The following is an 18,102-nucleotide window of genomic DNA, read 5'->3' on the forward strand; positions in this document are numbered from 1 at the left end:
CCATGAGTTCTCATTGTTCAATTCCCACCTATGAGTGAGAACATGCGGTGTTTGGTTTTTTGTCCTTGCGATAGTTTACTGAGAATGATGTTTTCCAGTTTCATCCATGTCCCTACAAAGGACACGAACTCATCATTTTTTATGGCTGCATGGTATTCCATGGTGGATATATGCCACATTTTCTTAATCCAGTCTATCGTTGTTGGACATTTGGGTTGGTTCCAACTCTTTGCTATTGTGAAGAGTGCTGCAATAAACATACGTGTGCATGTGTCTTTACAGCAGCATGATTTATAGTCCTTTGGGTATATACCCAGTAATGGGATGGCTGGGTCAAATGGTATTTCTAGTTCTAGATCCCTGAGGAATTGCCACACTGACTTCCACAATGGTTGAACTAGTTTACAGTCCCACCAACAGTGTAAAAGTGTTCCTATTTCTCCACATCCTCTCCAGCACCTGTTGTTTCCTGATTTTTTAATGATGGCCATTCTAACTGGTGTGAGATGGTATCTCACTGTGGTTTTGATTTGCATTTCTCTGATGGCCAGTGATGATGAGCATTTGTTCATGTGTTTTTTGGCTGCATAAATGTCTTCTTTTGAGAAGTGTCTGTTCATGTCCTTTGCCCACTTTTTAATGGGGTTGTTTTTTTCTTGTAAATTTGTTTGAGTTCATTGTAGATTCTGGATATTAGCCCTCTGTCAGATGAGTAGGTTGCAAAAATTTTCTCCCATTCTGTAGGTTGCCTGTTCACTCTGATGGTAGTTTCTTTTGTTGTGCAGAAGCTCTTTAGTTTAATTAGATCCCATTTGTCAATTTTGGCTTTTGTTGCCATTGCTTTTGGTGTTTTAGACATGAAGTCCTTGCCCACGCCTATGTCCTGAATGGTATTGCCTAGGTTTTCTTGTAGGATTTTAATGGTTTTAGGTCTAACATTTAAGTCTTTAATCCATCTTGAATTAATTTTTGTATAAGGTGTAAGGAAGGGATCCAGGTTCAGCTTTCTACATATGGCTAGCCAGTTTTCCCAGCACCGTTTATTAAATAGGGAATCCTTTCCCCATTTCTTGTTTTTGTCAGGTTTGTCAAAGATCAGATAGCTGTAGATATGCGGCATCATTTCTGAGGGCTCTGTTCTGTTCCATTGATCTATGTCTCTGTTGTGGTACCAGTACCATGCTGTTTTGGTTACTGTAGCCTAGTAGTATAGTTTGAAGTCAGGTAGTGTGATGCCTCCAGCTTTGTTCTTTTGGCTTAGGATTGACTTGGCGATGCGGGCTCTTTTTTGGTTCCATATGAACTTTAAAGTAGTTTTTTCCAATTCTGTGAAGAAAGTCATTGGTAGCTTGATGGGTATGGCATTGAATCTATAAATTACCTTGGGCAGTATGGCCATTTTCACGATATTGATTCTTGCAACCAGAGGAGGAGAGGTGCTCTGCTTTTTAGAGTTTCCAGTTTTTCTGCTCTGTTTTTTCCCCATCTTTGTGGTTTTATCTACGTTTGGTCTTTGGTGATGGTGATGCACGGATGGGTTTTTGGTGTGGATGTCCTGTTTGTTAGTTTTCCTTCTACCAGACAGGACCCTCAGCTGCAGGTCTGTTGGAGTTTACTAGAGGTCCACTCCAGACCCTGTTTGGCTGGGTGTCAGCAGCGGTGGCTGCAGAACAGCGGATTTTCGTGAGACCACAAATTCAGCTGTCTGATAGTTCCTCTGGAAGTTTTGTCTCAGAGCAGTACCCGGCCGAGTGAGGTGTTAGTCTGTCCCTACTGGGGGGTGCCTCCCAGTTAGGCTGCTCAGGGGTGAGGGACCCACTTTAGGAGGCAGTCTGTCCGTTCTTAGATCTCCAGCTGCGTGCTGGGAGAACCACTACTCTCTTCAAAGCTGTCAGTCAGAATTTGATTATAATTCTTTCAAGTGACTTTACTTGCAGAAAGCTCTCCTGGACTATATCATAAAATAATTTCTTATTTTTTAAAAGTATCTGTCTGTATTTTGCTGCTTCTTCCCCAGGTCATGAGATGCACCATGTCTTAGTAGGATTACAACATATGGCTGCCACATTCATTAAGCACTTACTGAAGGATTTTTGTTTTCTGTGTTATCTCAGGATATTCAAAGTGTGAGGGTATACCAGATCCTATAAAGCAAGACTCAGCAAACTATGGCCCACGGGCAAAATCAAATACCTTGACTTTTTCAAAATAAAGTTTTATTGGCACACAGTTATTCCCATTCTTTCGATATTGTGTATGGCTTCTTTCTCTGTGTAAGGCAGAGTTGAATAGTTATGACAGAGATTTATGGCCCACAAAACCTAAAATATTTGGCCCTTAAAGGAAAAATTGGTTGAACCACTTTTTCTTAAAAACCTTCTCTGAAGTTTCTTGTAATCATGAAGAATCATGATTTTATGATTTGAAAACAGTGAATCAGAAATGAGCTAAAATTCCTACTCATTTACCACTTGAAACAATTGTGACAATAGATCTGATATTCAACATTTAATTGTATTGATTTTTTTTCTTTTTTTCCTTCTAAAGCTGAGACTCAGAGTTCAATTAAAACAACAGACATATCAGGTAAGCTCTTTTTTTCTCTCTCTCTTAATATTTTCATGGGTAAAATCACAAGAATAAAACAAATTACACCAATCAGTTTGGTAGCAGGGAGAAATAGCACAAGGGAAAACATTACATCACAAATAAAATGTTTAGAAAAACTTGAGTTTAAAAAAATGCAGACCAGGAGAACGTATAAGGACGTGTCTGAGTGTTCTGTGACTAAGGTGAGTGGAGTCAGCTCTAGCGAATGTATAAAGCCTGTGAAATTGCCCTCTGTCCTCTGCCTCGAAACCCCACTGTTCTTGATTTCTGTTGTCAGCGGGACCTCTCCCAGAAGTACAAAATGTCTTCTCTTACTTTCTAACAAAATCTGGTCTTAGTATCCAAAAAGATGACGTTAGAAACCACAGTTAACAATCTAAAATGCTATCATTCCAATTAGTGCTCGTTATTTGCCACCCTTAGTTTTAGACTGAATGTGTTTTGGATAATGGAGCAACAGGAATTGAAGATCGTTGGGCACAGGAAAATGGCAATGTTGAGTCTTCCTGTTTAGAATTCATAGTTATCTGAGGGATTTTTATCTTTCTACATCCTATCTGGTACTTATACAAATTACAAATCTCATAAACTTTCAATGCTGGTCATCTTTGATATATATAAACTGAATGAAAACTAACACGGGAACAGAAAACCAAATTCCTCATGTTCTCACTTACAAGTGGGAGCTAGATGATGAGAATTCATGAGCACAAAGAAGGAACCAACAGAAACTGGGGTCTACCTGAGGGTGGAGGGTAGGAGGAGGGAGAGGAGCATTAAGAATAACTATTGGGTACTGGGCTTAATACCTGGGTGATAAAATAATTGGTACAACAACCCCCCATGACACGAGTTTACGTATATAGCAAACCTGCATATGTATCCCTGAGACTAAAATTAAACTTTAAAAATGAAAATAAACTAAAAATGTGAAATAAACCTATAGGTTCATAAAACTTTTTGAAAATTAGGAAAATAAAAAAATTATGGGTGACACTAAAAATTATGTGTGCTCTATTTTCACAGCAAATGTTTTAAGTAATCACCTTAGTCTAACTTCTACCTCTTGTGTTCAAGGAATTTGAATCAAATTATTATGCTTTTAACTTTTAATAATTATCTTCTTCTGTATCATATATCTCATTATTAAGGAAGTTATGTTTATATTATTAATTTCCTTTACTCCACTAATCACCATTTTTTAATTCATTAATCACCATATTTTTTATTATTTCCATCTTCATAGGCTAAAAATTGGCAGGCACTAGAGGAAAAAAAGCAAAACAAAACAAATACAATGCATCCAGTTAGAGAAGACTGATGCAATTCTGGGAAGAGATTTTTTTCCCTCTGCTTCATAGATTGACTATCAAGGAGAAGTCAGAGATGAAGAATTGGGAAGCGGCAAAATTGTCAGTTCTCTTTAAGGAGGGACTGAAGGATCCTTCATTTTGTTTAAAGAAATTTTATGTACAAAATGCCAGCTATAAGTTTAATTGATTTTAGTGGAATAAAAGCTCATTTAGGCTCTTTTTATTTTTCAAGTTATGTAAACTAATTTTCCTAAGCCAAATAAGAGACAAAAAATTTATTTGAATAGTGGATTAGAAAGAAATGAGACTGGTCCTATAAGCCACTAGAAAATTGAGCCCCACTTTTTTACATTCAAACTTCAAATATGAATTGCAGCTAAAGAGTAAATCAGGAATCACCATCCCCCAAAAGATGAATTAACAAATTTATTAACAGGCTATTCTTTATACTTCTGTTTTTTTTTTTTTTTTTTTTTTTCAGATTAAAGACTTCTTTAGTTTTATGTATTTGGCATCAAAGATGTTAAAATACAAAATTTGTGAAATATTCATCCATGCGATTAAAGACAGGCATATTATTAAAAATAATTCAATTTCTGTTTTAGGTAGAAGTAGACACAAAATTATAGCCCAAAGAATTATTAGTCCTGTTTCCTTTCTATAAATATAAGCAAATATGGATTCAGTCTTTGAATATATCACACACAGTTCTCACATTTGATATTTTAACATTATGCAGCTAGTTTTAATTTCCTTGAAAAGTTACATTTTTACAACGACTTCAAAAACTATTATTAAGAGTCCAGAAATTGATGATGATTTTATGTAGAACCTTTTTGGGGGATTAAAAATAAGTAAGGATTCTACATAAAATATAAATTATGACCAATTGTACATAGATATAATATTTTAACATTATAAAACAAAAATAGATCCATGTTGGTGACATCAGCAAGATGGCCAACTAAAAGCTTCTAGTGCTCTTCCCACTTCCCACAAAAAAACTAAAAATAATGAATAAGCAACTACATCTTGATCAAAATAACTAAAGGAAAGCTCTGGAGAACAGCAGCAGAAATCCTGTAGACCACTGAAACACAGGATGGCCACACAGGAAACAGGAGGAAACACCTTGCCTCTGCTATCCCATTTCCCTAGTTGGGATCAACTCAAAACCAGAAAAGACCCCTTTCTGCAGGAAAAAGGTAAGCAAGAGGACTCCAACAACCTCCATCATCTCCACGGATACACGCAGTCTTTGACCTAGAGACTTCTGCAGTCCTTATAGGGTTTGAGGCCAGCTGAGGGAGCTCCCCAGAGTCTACATACTGAGCTATCCCTAGAGAAGGAGCCGATGCTATGCCCCTCCCTCCTCTTCTCGGCCCCTTCCTCTTGCCTCATGGCTCATGCTGCTACTGCCCTGTACAATCTTGGGAACAAGTGCATCCTGCTCCAAGGGTGAGTATGCATTGCACCCCTCCATCCCTGATGTTTTTTTACCACTGCAACAAGCCACATAATAGCAAACCATCTGCCAGCCAAGCTGCTACTACTTCTTACCCGCTAGGGCCAAGTTCCATGGAGCTACTCCACTCCCCACATTCCAGTTACTGTGCACCCTCCTCTCAGGGCTGAACTGAAATGGCGCTCCAACCCTCAGGGACCTCAGGTCTTCTGCACACGAGAGCAGTCATGCCCCTTAATGCCATAGAAGAGGCAGAATACCCCACCACCACCACCATCCAGGATCATGGACTTCTGGCACACTAGAGCAGTAAACTCCCAGCCCTGGCACCACAGATAAGACAGCACACTATCCACAGGCATTCAGAGCCTTTTGCACACAAGAATAATTGCACACCACAGTGCCATAGCTGATGCAGTACCCCACCCCGCAGGGATCCAGAGGCTCCACTGACCCATATGGACATGATTTCTGGGGCCAGACAGATGTGGCACAACACATCCCAAAGAATTAAGGCCTGGCTTGAGCTGTGCCACCCTGCCCTCCAGGCTGAACAGCCACATGCCTGCCCACCCAAAATTGCACTACACCCCTGCAGTCTGACATGCTGCCTCTTGGGGGACTGGTGCTGTGCTGCACTCCTCCCACCAAGGTCCAAGCTACAGCAGTGTCTTGCCATTTCTGCATCATTGCTGCTGCTGTACCTGGCCTCATAGAGCCTGGGCTAGTGATATGTCCCACCATCCCAAGGTCCAGAGTCACCGCTACATAGTACCTCATCACCAAGTGTCTACATTTTTGCTGACCTCTGTTGACTCCTGGTCCCAAATTATAGCTATTCTCTGCTCCCTGGACCCAAGTGTCTAGAGAACTCCTTTTTCTACCAAGCTGTGCCAGTGGTGTCCCATGTCCACCAGTGTCACAACCTCAGCTATATTTTGGCATTCTGGGCCTAAGATGCTGAGGTACACCTCAGAGGAACAGACCCTGCCTTACTGGGGAAACTGCATTCATTTGTATCTTGGAAAGTGAACCTGTGCCTCAAGTCCAAGGTGCTACAGTAGTCTCACAAGACCCTGAGCCCATGAACTATATCCACAGCTACTCTGATCACCTATGCCCTGGCTCCCAGTGCTGCTATGGTTGCCTGTGGGCCATATCAGACCAAACACAAAAATAGTTTTCTTCAGCTAAGACTCCCCACTGTGGGAAAGACAAGAACAGGAGAATTGTTAAGCCTTTGCCCTAGCAACTTACAAACTAGGCCACTGAGGCACCTACATTCATTGCTGACATTGATCACAACTAAAGAAGCTGCACATTGATTACCCCACTGTGCCTACATGTAACCAGAGCCGCCCTGCCCAACTGCCAGCCTCAGACCCATATGCAACTGAAAGTCTGCCCCTACTAGAGTTTGAAAAGGGAAACTGCATCACTAAATGTGCAGACATCAATGCAGGGACACAAGGAACATGAAAGAGCAAGAAAGCATTGCACCACAAAGCAACCATAGTTCTCCAATAACTAGCCACAAAGAAGCAGAAATTACAAACTCTTTGAAAAGTGATTTAAAGTAATAAGCTGGGCTGGGTGTGGTGGCTAATGCCTATGATCCCAACACTTTGGGAAGTTGAGACATGCAGATCACTTGAAGTCAGGAGTTCAAAATCAGCCTGGCCAACATGGCAAAACCCCGTCTCTACTAAAAGTACAAAAATTAGCCATGTGTGGTGGCACACACCTGTAATCCCAGCTACTTGGGAGGCTGAGGCAGGAGAATCTCTTGAATCTGGGAGGTGGAGATTTCAGTGAGCCAAGATCGCACCACTGCACTCTAGCCTGGGTGACAGAGTGAGACTTTGTCTCAAAAAAATCATAAAAATGAAATAAAATAAAATAAAATCATGAACTGAAGGAAACTTGGAAATTCAAGAGAATACAAATAGACGGTTTAATACAATCAGGAAAACAATTCATTATATAATTAGGAAATTCAATGAAAAGAGCTATAAAAAGAACCAAACAGAAATCTTGAAGCTGAAGAATTCAATCAATGAAATAAAAAATGTATTAGAGAACTTGAAGAGCAGACTAGATCAATCAGAAGACAAAATCTGTGAAGTTAAAGATAGGTCTTCTGAAATTACTCCATCAGAGAAAAAAGAATAAAAAATAGTGAAGACAGCCTACAAGACTTACGGAACACCATTAAGCAAGCAAATTCTGCAAAAGAAAGAGACAAAGAAAGAGACAGAAAGGTTATTTAATAAAATAATTGCTGAAAATTTCCCACATCTTAAAAGAGATATAGACATTTCAATTCATAAAGCTCAAAGGCCCTCCAAAATATACACCCCAAAGAGATCCTAAGGCATGTTATAACCAGACTCTTAAAAGTCAAAGACAAAGAGAAATTTAAAAGCAACAAGAGAAAAGCATCAAATCACATGTAAAGGAATTGCCATTAGGTTATCAGTGGATTTCTCAATAGAAACCTTACAGATCAAGAGAGATTGAATAATATATTTAAAGAGCTGAAAGAACAAAAGCATTGCTAGCCAAGTATACTATGTTCAACAAAGCTCTCCTTCAAAATGGAGAAATAAAATTGTTCCCAGACAAGAAAAGCTGAAGGAATTCATCACCACCAGACCTGCCTTACAAGAAATGCTTAAAGGAGTTCTTCAAATGGGAATCTTAAAAAATGACAATTACTATTATAAATACATAAGACATATCTATAAAGTATAAACTCACTGATAGAGGTAAATACATAGTAAAATCAGGAACACTCTAATACTGTAATAGTGGTGTGTAAATCATGTGTATCTCTAGCATGAGGGTTAAATGTCAAAATGGTCAAAAATAACTAAACCTATAACAAGTTGTTAATAAATATACAATATTAAAAGATGAAAATTGTGACATCAAAAACAAATTGTGAGAGGAAAGGTAAATGTATAGAGTTTTCATATGCAACAGAATTTAAGTTATTATCTGCTTAAAATAGTTGATTATAAGATGTTTTATGGAAGATTCATGGTAACCACAACATAAGAAACTACAGCAGGTATATAAATGATAAAGAGAAAAGAATCAAGGATTAACACTACAGAAAATTACCAAATTACAAAGGTAGACAATGAGAGAGAAAGAAATGAAGCTACCAATAATCAGAAAACAAATAACAAAATGACAGCAATGAGTCCTTACCTATCAATAATGACCTTGGATACAAATAAATTAATTTCTTTAGTTAAAAGACATAGAATGGTTGAATGAATAAAAACAAGATCCAACTATATGCTGCCTACAAGACACCCAGTTAAGCTTTAAGGACACACAGGCTGAAAGTAAAGAAATGGAAGGAGATATTCCATGCAAATAATAAAGAGAGCAGGAGTAGCTATACTTACACCTGATGAAATATAATTTGAGTCAAAAATTGTCATAAGAGACAAAGAATGTCATTATTTAATGATAAAGGGGTCAATGCATCAACAGGACATTACAATTGTAAATATATATACAACCAACATTGCAGCACCTAAATACATAAAGCAAATATTAATGGACATGAAGGGAGAAATAAAGAGCAATATTATAATATTGAGGGACTTTAATACCCCACTTTTTTTTTTTTTTTTGAGACAGAGTCTCGCTCTGTCGCCCAGGCTGGAGTGCAGTGGCGCAATCGCGGCTCACTGCAAGCTCTGCCTCACAGGTTCACACCATTCTCCTGCCTCAGCCTCCCAAGTAGCTGGGACTACAAGTGCCTGCCACCATGCTCAGCTACTTTTTTTTTGTATTTTTAGTTGAGACGGGGTTTCACCATGTTAGCCAGGATGGTCTCGATCTCCTGACCTCATGATCCACCTGTCTTGGCCTCCCAAAGTGCTGGTATTACCCCACTTTTAACAACGGATAGATCATCCAGCAATCTCACTGCTAGATGTCAACCCAAAGGAAAAGAAGTTGTCATATTAAAAATACACTTGTGCATGTATGTTTATAGCAACATGATTTACAACTGCAAAAATGTGGAACCAACCTAAGTACCCATTGATTAATGAGTGTATAAATAAAGTGTGATATATATATATCACATATATATATCACATATATATATATCACATATATATATATACACACACACACCATGGAATACTTCTCAGCCATTAAAAGGAGTGAAACAATGTCTTTTGCAGATATTTGGATGGAGTTGGAGGCCATTATTTTAAGTGAAGTAACTCAGGAAGAGAAAACCAAACATTGTATATTTTCACAAGTGGGAGCTAAGCTATTAGTATGCAAAGGCATACAGAATGATATAATAAACTTTAGAGGCTCAGAAGAGGGAAGGGGGGAGTGAGGCTAGGAATACAAACTGCACATTAGCTACAATATACACTACTCAGGTGACATATGCACTAAAACCTCAGAATTCACCACTATATAATTCATCCATGTAACAAAAAAACCACTTGTACCCCAAAAGCTATTAAAATAAAAAAGAACATAAAATTAATAAAAAATAATTTAAAAACAGTAGATAGATCAACCAGACAGAAAATTAATAAATACTAGACTCAAATTGTGCTTTTCACCCATTAGACCTAACAGACATATACAGAGCTTTACTTTTTAACAGCAGCATAATATATCACATTTTTCTTTAGTTCACATGGAACATTCCCTAGTATAGGCCATATGATAAGCCAGAAAACAAGACTTAATAAATTTTAAATTGAAATAATATCTGATATCATTTCAGACCGTAATGCTATGAAACTAAAATCAATAAGAGGAATCTTGGAAAATCCACAATTATATGATAATTAAGTAACGTGCTCCTGAACAACCAATGAGTCAAAGAAGAAATAAAAAGAGAAATTAAAAAATATCTTGAGACAAACAATAATCAAAGCACAACATACCAAAACCTATGAAATGTAGCAAAAGCAGTTCAAAGAGAAAAGTTTATAGCAATACATGCTGACATTAAAAACAAAAAGAATCTCAAATAAGTAATCTAACATTACACTTCAAGGAACTAACAAAAGAAGAATAAATTAAACCCCAAATTAGCAGAAGGAAGAAAATAATAAAAATAAAAACAGAAATAAATAGAGAACAGAAATCATAGGAAGAATCAATAAAATTAAGAGTTGGTGCTTCGAAAAAATAAAAAAAAATGGATAAACCTTTAGTTGGTCTAAGTAAAAAAAAAAGGAAGACTAATAAATAAAATCATAAATTATAGTGAAAAAATGAAACACCTCAGAAATTAAAAGGATCATAAGAGACTACTACGAAAAAATATATGCCAATGACTGTATAATCTAAACAGATAAATTGCTTAAAAAACAGATAAAACAAAACAAAACAGAAACGAACACCTACCAGGATCAATTCAAGAAGAAATAGAAAGCTTGAACAACAGAACAGTAACAAATAAAGAGATCGAGGAAGTAACAAAAAACTTCCCAACAAAGAAAAGCCCAGAAACAGATAGTTTTATAAAAGCTGAATTCTACCAAACCTTCAGAGAATTAATACTGATACTTCTTAAACTCTTTTTTAAAAAATAGAGGTAGAATGAATAGTTCCAACCACATTTTATAAGGACCACATCACCTTGATACCTAAGTCAGACAAAGATATTACAAGAAAAGAAAAATGCAGACCAATCTGTCTGACGAATGCAGATGCAAAAATCCTTAGTAAAATATTGAGGATTAAACTAAACCCAACAACATAACAAACTAAATCCAACAGCATACCAAAAGAATTATATATTGTGACCAAGTGGGATTTATTTCTGATACGCAAGGCTAGTTGAACATACACAAATCAATCAAAGTAATACATGACATTAACAGAATGAAAGATAAAAACCACACAATGATCTTGACACAGAAAAAGCATTTTTCAAAGTCCAACATCAATTCTTGATTAAAAAAAAAACTCTCAACAGTTCAGGCATAAAAGGAATGTTTCTCAATATAATAAAAAACATTTATGAAAAACCCACAGCTACAATTATAATCAATGGGGAAAAGTTAAAGCTTTTCTACTCAGATCCAGTACTAGATAAGGATGCCCACTCTTGTCACTTCTGTTCAACATAGTACCAGAAGTACTAGCAAGAGCAATCATACAAGAAAAAGAAATAAAAGACATCAAAATCAAAAAGAAAAAAAAATCTCCACTTGCAGATGAAGTAATCTTATGCGTAATGATTCTACAGAAAAAACTGTTAGAACTAATAAATGAATTCAGTAAAGTTGCAAAAGGAAAAATTAACATAGAAAAGTCAGTAGCATTTCATACACAAATAACAATCTAACTGAAAAAAACAATTTCATTTATGGTACCATAAAAAATTACTGATGCTTTCTGACTTACCATGGGGTTACATTCTGATAAACCCATCACACGTTGAAAATGTTGTATGTCAAAAATGCATTCAATACCCTGATAAACTCATATTAAAGTTGAAAAATTGTTGAGTCAAACCATCACAAGTCCAGATGCTCCTCAGCTTACAATGGGGTTATGTCTTAAACCCCATTGTAAAGTTAAAACTTGTAAGTTGAGGACCGTCTGTCGTTAGGAATAAATTTAACCGAGAAAGTGAAACATTTGTATACAGAAAAAGAGAAAACATTGATAAAAGAATTTGAAGGAGACAGAAATAAATGGAAAGATATCCTGTACTTATGAATCAGAAGAATTTATATTGTTCAAGTGTCAAAAAGCAATATATAGATTCAACACAATCCTTGTTAAAATCCCAAGGTCATTATTCACAGAAATAAAAAACATTCCAAAAATATGTATGAAAACATGGATGACCCCAAATAGCCAAAACAATTCTGAAAAAAAAAAGTTGGAGGCATCACACTTCCTGAGTTAAAATTATATTACATATCTGTAATAAAACAATATGGTGCTGGTATAAAAACAGACACATAGACCAGTGAAACAGAATAAAGATCCCGGAAATAAATCCAAATGTGTACTGTCAACGAATTCTTTACAAAGACACCAACAGCACACAATGGGTATATGATAGTCTTTTCACTAAATGGTGCTGCAAAAACTGGATTTCTACATGCAAAAGAATGAAATTGGACCCTTTCTTAAACGACGCACAAAAAATCAACTGAAAATGGATGAAAGGCTGAAAGGTAAGACCAGAAACTATAAAACTCCTGGAAGACAACATAGGGGAAAATTTGCTGGGCATTGGCCTCAGAAATGATTTTTTTTTTTTTTTTTTTTTGGATATCAGACCAAAAGCTCAGGCCACAAAATCAAAAATAAATAAATGGGACTACATCAAACTAAAAAGCTTCTGCACAGCAAAGGAAATAATCAGCAAAATAAAACAGCACACTACAAATTGGGGAAAAATATTTGCAAACCATATACCTGATAAGGGGTTAAGATGCAAATGTAAAAAAACAAATAGCATGATTGAAAAATGGGCAAAATACTCTGAATAGACATTTTGTGAAAGAAGACATGAAAATTGCCAACATGTGCATGAAAATGTGGTCAACATCATTAATCATCAGAGAAATATAAATCAAAACCACTATGTGATACTACCTCACACCCATTAGAGTGGATATTATCAAAAAGTCAAAAGATAACAAATTTTGGCAAGGGTACGAAGACAAGGGAATTCTTTTTTTCCCCCAACTTTCATTTTAAGTTCCAGAGTATATGTGCAGGATGTGCAGATATGCAGGTTTGTTACACAGATAAACGTGTGCCGTGATGGTTTGCTGCATAGATCATCCCATCACCTAGATATTAAGCCCAGCATCCATTCACTACTCCTAATGCTTTCTCTTCCCCCGCACACCTCTCCCACCACTGATAGGCCCCAGTGTGTGTTGTCCCCCACCCCATGTGTCCATGTGTTCTTATGGCTCAGCTCCGACTTATAAGTGAGAACACACAGTGTTTGGTTTTCTGTTTCTGTATTCATTTGCTGAGGATAATGGGTTCCAGCTCCATCTATGTCTGGGCAAAGGACATGATCTCATTACTTTTTATGGCTACACAGTATTCCATGGTGTATATATACCAGATTTTCTTTATCCAGTCTGTCACTGATGGACGTTTGGGTTGATTCCATATCTTTGCTATTGTGAACAGTGCTGCAATGAACATATGCATGCATGTAACTTTATGATAGAATGATTTATATTCCTTTGGATATATATCCAATAATGGGATTGCTGGGCCAAATGGTATTTCTGCTTCTAGGTCTTTGAGGAATTGCTACACTGTCTTCTACAATGGTTGAACTAATTTACACTCCTACCAAGAATATAAAAGCATTCCTTTTTCTCTGCAATCTCACCAGCATTTGTTGTTTCTTAACTTTTTAACAATCATGATTCTGACTGGCATGAGATAGTATCTCATTGTAGTTTTGATTTGCATTTCTCTAATGATCAATGATGAGCTTTTTTTCATGTTTGTTGACTGCATGAATGTCTTCTTTTGAGAAGCATCTGTTCATGTCATTTGCCCACTTCTTAAATTTTTTTTTTCTTGTTTATTTGTTTAAGTTCCTTGTAGGGTCTGGATATTACACTTTTGTCATATGGATAGATTGCAAAAATTTTTTCCCCTTTTGTACATTGTCTGTTCACTCTGATGATAGTTCCTTTTACTATGAAGAAGTTCTTTAGTTTAATTAGACCCCATTTGTCAATTTTTGCTTTTGTTGCAATTGCTTTTGGCATTTTCATCATGAAATCATTGCCTGTGCCTATGTCCTGAATGGTATTGCCTAGATTTTCTTCTAAGTTTTTGTAGTTTTGAGTTTTACATTTATGTCTTTAATCCATCTTGAGTTAATTTTTGTATAAGGTATAAGGAAGGGGTCCAGTTTCAACTATCTGCATACGTCTAGCCAGCTCTCCCAGCATCATTTACTAAATAGAAAATCCTTTCCCCATTGCTTGTTTTTGTCAGGGTTGTTGAAGATCAGATGGTTTTAGGTGTGTGGTCTTATTTGAGTTCTCTATTCTGTTCCATTGGTCTATGTGCATGTTTTTGTACCAGTACCATGCTGTTTTGGTTACTGTAGCCTTATAATATAGTTTGAAGTCAGGTAGGGTGATGCCTCCAGCTTTGTTCTTTTTTGCTGAGGATTGCCTTGGATATTCAGGCTCTTTTTAGTTCCATATGAATTTTAAAATAGTTTTTTTCCTAATTCTATGAAGAATGTCAATAGTAGTTTAATGGGAATAGCACTGAATCTATAAATTACTTTGGGCAGTATGGCCATTTTCACAATATTGATTCTTCCTATCCATGAGCATGGAATGTTTTTCCATTTGTTTGTGTCTTCTCTGATTTCCTTGAGCAGTGGTTTGTTGTTCTCCTCAAAAAGGTCCTTTGCTTCCCTTGTTAGTTTTATTCCTAAGTATTTTATTCTCTTTGTAGCAATTATGAATGTGAGTTTATTCATGATTTGGCTCTCTGCTTGCATGCTGTTGGTGTATAGGAATGCTAGTGATTTTTGCACATTGATTTTATATCCCCAGACTTTGCTGAAGTTGCTTATCAGCTTAAGAAGCTTTTGCACTGAGACAATGGAGTTTTCTAGGTACAGGATCATGTCATCTGCAAACAAAGATAATATGACTTCCTCTCTTTCTATTTGAACATCTTTATTTCTTTCTCTTGCCTGATTGCCCTGGCCAGAACTTCCAATACTATGTTGAATAGGAGTGGTAAAAGAGGGGATCCTTGTCTTGTGTTGGTTTTCAAGGGGAATGCTTCCAGGTTTTGCCCATTCAGTATGATATTGGCTGTGGGTTTGTCATATATGGCTCTTATTATTTAGAGGTATGTTCCTTCAATACCCAGTTTATTTACAGTTTTTAACATAAAGGGATTTTGAATTTTATTGAAGGCTTTTTCTGCATCTATTGAGACAATCATGTGGTTTTTGGCTTTAGTTCTGTTTACGTGATGAATTACATTTATTGATTTGCTTTTGTTGAACCAACCTTGCATCCTGGTGATGAAGCCAACTTGATCATGGTGGATAAGCTTTTTGATGTGCTGCTGGATTCAGTTTGCCAGTATTTTATTGAGGATTTTTGTACTGATGTTCATCAGAGATATTGGCCTGAGGTTTTATATTTTTGTTGTATCTCTGCCAGGTTTTGGTATCAGGATGATGCTAGCCTCATAAAATGAGTTAGGGAGGAGTTCCTCCTTTTCAATTATTTAAAATAGTTTCAGTAGAAATGGTGCTAGCTCTTCTTTGTACCTCTGGTAGAATTCAACTGTAAATCCATCCAGTCCTAGGCTTTTTTTTTTTTTTCTTTTTTTGCTTGGTAGGCTATTTATTACTGCCTCAACTTCAGAACTCATTTTTGGTCTATTCAGGGATTCAGATTTTTCCTAATTCAGTCTTTGGAGGGTGTATGAGTCCAGGAATTTATACATTTCTTCTAGCTTATGTGTACAGAGGTGTTTATAGTAGTCTCTGATGGTTGTTTGTATTTCTGTGGGGTCAGTGGTGATATCTCCCTTATCATTTATCATTTCTGATTTTGTCTATTTGATTCTTCTTTCCTTGCTTCTTTATTAGTCTAGATAGTAGTCTATTTTATTAATTTTTTCAAAAAGGCAGCTCCTGGATTCATTGATTTATTGAAGGTTTTTTCGTGTCTCTATCTCCTTCAGTTCCACTGTGATCTTGGTTATTTCTTGTCTTCTGCCAGCTTTGGGATTTGTTTCTTTTTGGTTCTCTAGTTCTTTTAGTTGTGATGTTAGGTTGTTGATTCAAGATCTTTCCAGCTTTTATCAGCCAGGGGAACTCTTGTACACTGTTGATGGAAACACATACTGGTGCAGCCATTATAGAAAATAGTATGGAGATTTTGGCTGGGTGCAGTGGCTCATGCCTGTAATCCCAGCACTTTGGGAGCTGGGGCAGGAGGATCACCTGAGGTCAGGAGTTTGAGACCAGCCTGGCCAACATGGTGAAACCCCGTCGCTACTAAAAATACAAAAATTAGCTAGGCATGGTGGCACTTGACTGTAATCCCAGCTACTGAAGAGGCTGAGGCAGGAGAATCATTTGAACCTGGAAGGTAGAGGTTGCAGTGGGCTGAGATGGCACCACTGCACTCCAGCCTGGATGACAGAGTGAGACTCTGTCAAAAAAAAAAAAAAAAAAAAAGGAAAAAATAATAAAATAGTATGGAGATTTTGAAAGAAATTAAAAATAGAACTACCAAGTGATCCATCAATCCCTTTTTCTGGGCATATACCCAGAGGATATGAAATTACCACCACATAAGGATATGTGGACTCCCATTTTCATGACAGCCAAGATGTAGAAACAATCTAAGTGTCTGTTAATGGAAGAATGGATAAAGAATAATATTCCATATTCAGTGAAATATTATTTAGTCCTAAAAAATAATGAGACTTGCCATTTGTGAAAACATGGATGAACATGGAGGACATTATGCTAAGTGAAATAAGCTAGACACAGAAATAATATTGCATGATCTCACTTACATGTGAAATCCAAAAGAAAAATTCAAATATACAGAGATAGAGAACAAAGCAGTGGTTACCAGGGACAGAGAGGAAATGGGGAGATGTAGATTAGAGGATACAAAGTAGCAGCTATGTGGGATAAAGTCTAGGAGTCTATTCTACAACATAAGGATATTGTTAACACAATTGTACTTTATTTGGGATTCATGCTAAATGAGTAGAGTTCAATGCTCTTGCCACAAAAACAACTAAAATGTATAATTATGTAAGATGACTGATATATTCATTTCCTTCACTATAGTAACTTTTACTATCTAATATATCTCATAATATCATGTTGTATACCTTAAATATATACAATAAAATTTATTTTAAAAAATTTATTCAATTTTTAAAATGAGAGATCAAAGAAAGATAATTATAGTTATGTGGAAATGATCAATTGATCAATCAAGGTCTAAAGACATCTCCACTCATTTCATTCAATAGCACAACGGTAGTATGTGATAGAAAGCTGTGTTTAATGATGCTTAACATGAGAAAATTATGCTCAATATTTAAAGTATTAGGGAAAATCAAACTGCAACTCCCCACTGTAACATATCTGATAAGGCCCCAAATTTGGTATGAACCTATGCTAACTATACAGAATGGTATATTAAATCAACCCCCATTAACCAAGGCTTTTAATAAATATTCATCCTGTTCCCATTATGTGTACACTAGCTAAAGGAGGAATGATACATGGAGCCTGCCATTAGCAGTTACTAAGGACACAAGTCAATATTATACATAACTATAATAATTCTAGTAGTCACGTAAGTATAAAGTAATATGTCATGGGTGAACTTCAGATAATCTTATGTAAGATCAGAGGATAGAGTAATTTTTGTTTTTCATTTTTTTCCTTTGGCTGTGGTTGAGGTATCCATTGAGTGAAAAAAAAAAAAAAAAAAAAAAAAAAAAAAAGCCGGTTTTAAAAGATGAGAAAGGGTTCATGAAATAATCGACCCCTTGGCAGCCAGATTATTCTACCTACTCATTTTTCTAGCTCTAAGTTCAGACCTAATGAGGAGATTAAAAGACCCTCTGAAAAGTGATGAAGGGCTGTTTATTCCCTAAAGATAAATGCAAACACTGCATAGCCATTACAACAAT

General features: G+C 36.4%; 1 protein-coding gene across 1 annotated transcript in view; it reads left to right on the forward strand.

Moving 5' to 3' along the window:
* Window positions 1–18,102, forward strand: part of EMCN (endomucin) — a 130,710-nt gene that overhangs the window by 75,924 nt on the left and 36,684 nt on the right. The window contains exon 5 of the mRNA XM_055296910.2: window positions 2,548–2,586. Coding sequence (XP_055152885.2) covers window positions 2,548–2,586 — 39 coding nt within the window. The remainder of the gene's footprint in view (window positions 1–2,547; window positions 2,587–18,102) is intronic.

This window comes from Symphalangus syndactylus, chromosome 10, assembly GCF_028878055.3.
Source record: "Symphalangus syndactylus isolate Jambi chromosome 10, NHGRI_mSymSyn1-v2.1_pri, whole genome shotgun sequence".
Classification (NCBI taxonomy): Eukaryota; Metazoa; Chordata; class Mammalia; order Primates; family Hylobatidae; genus Symphalangus; species Symphalangus syndactylus.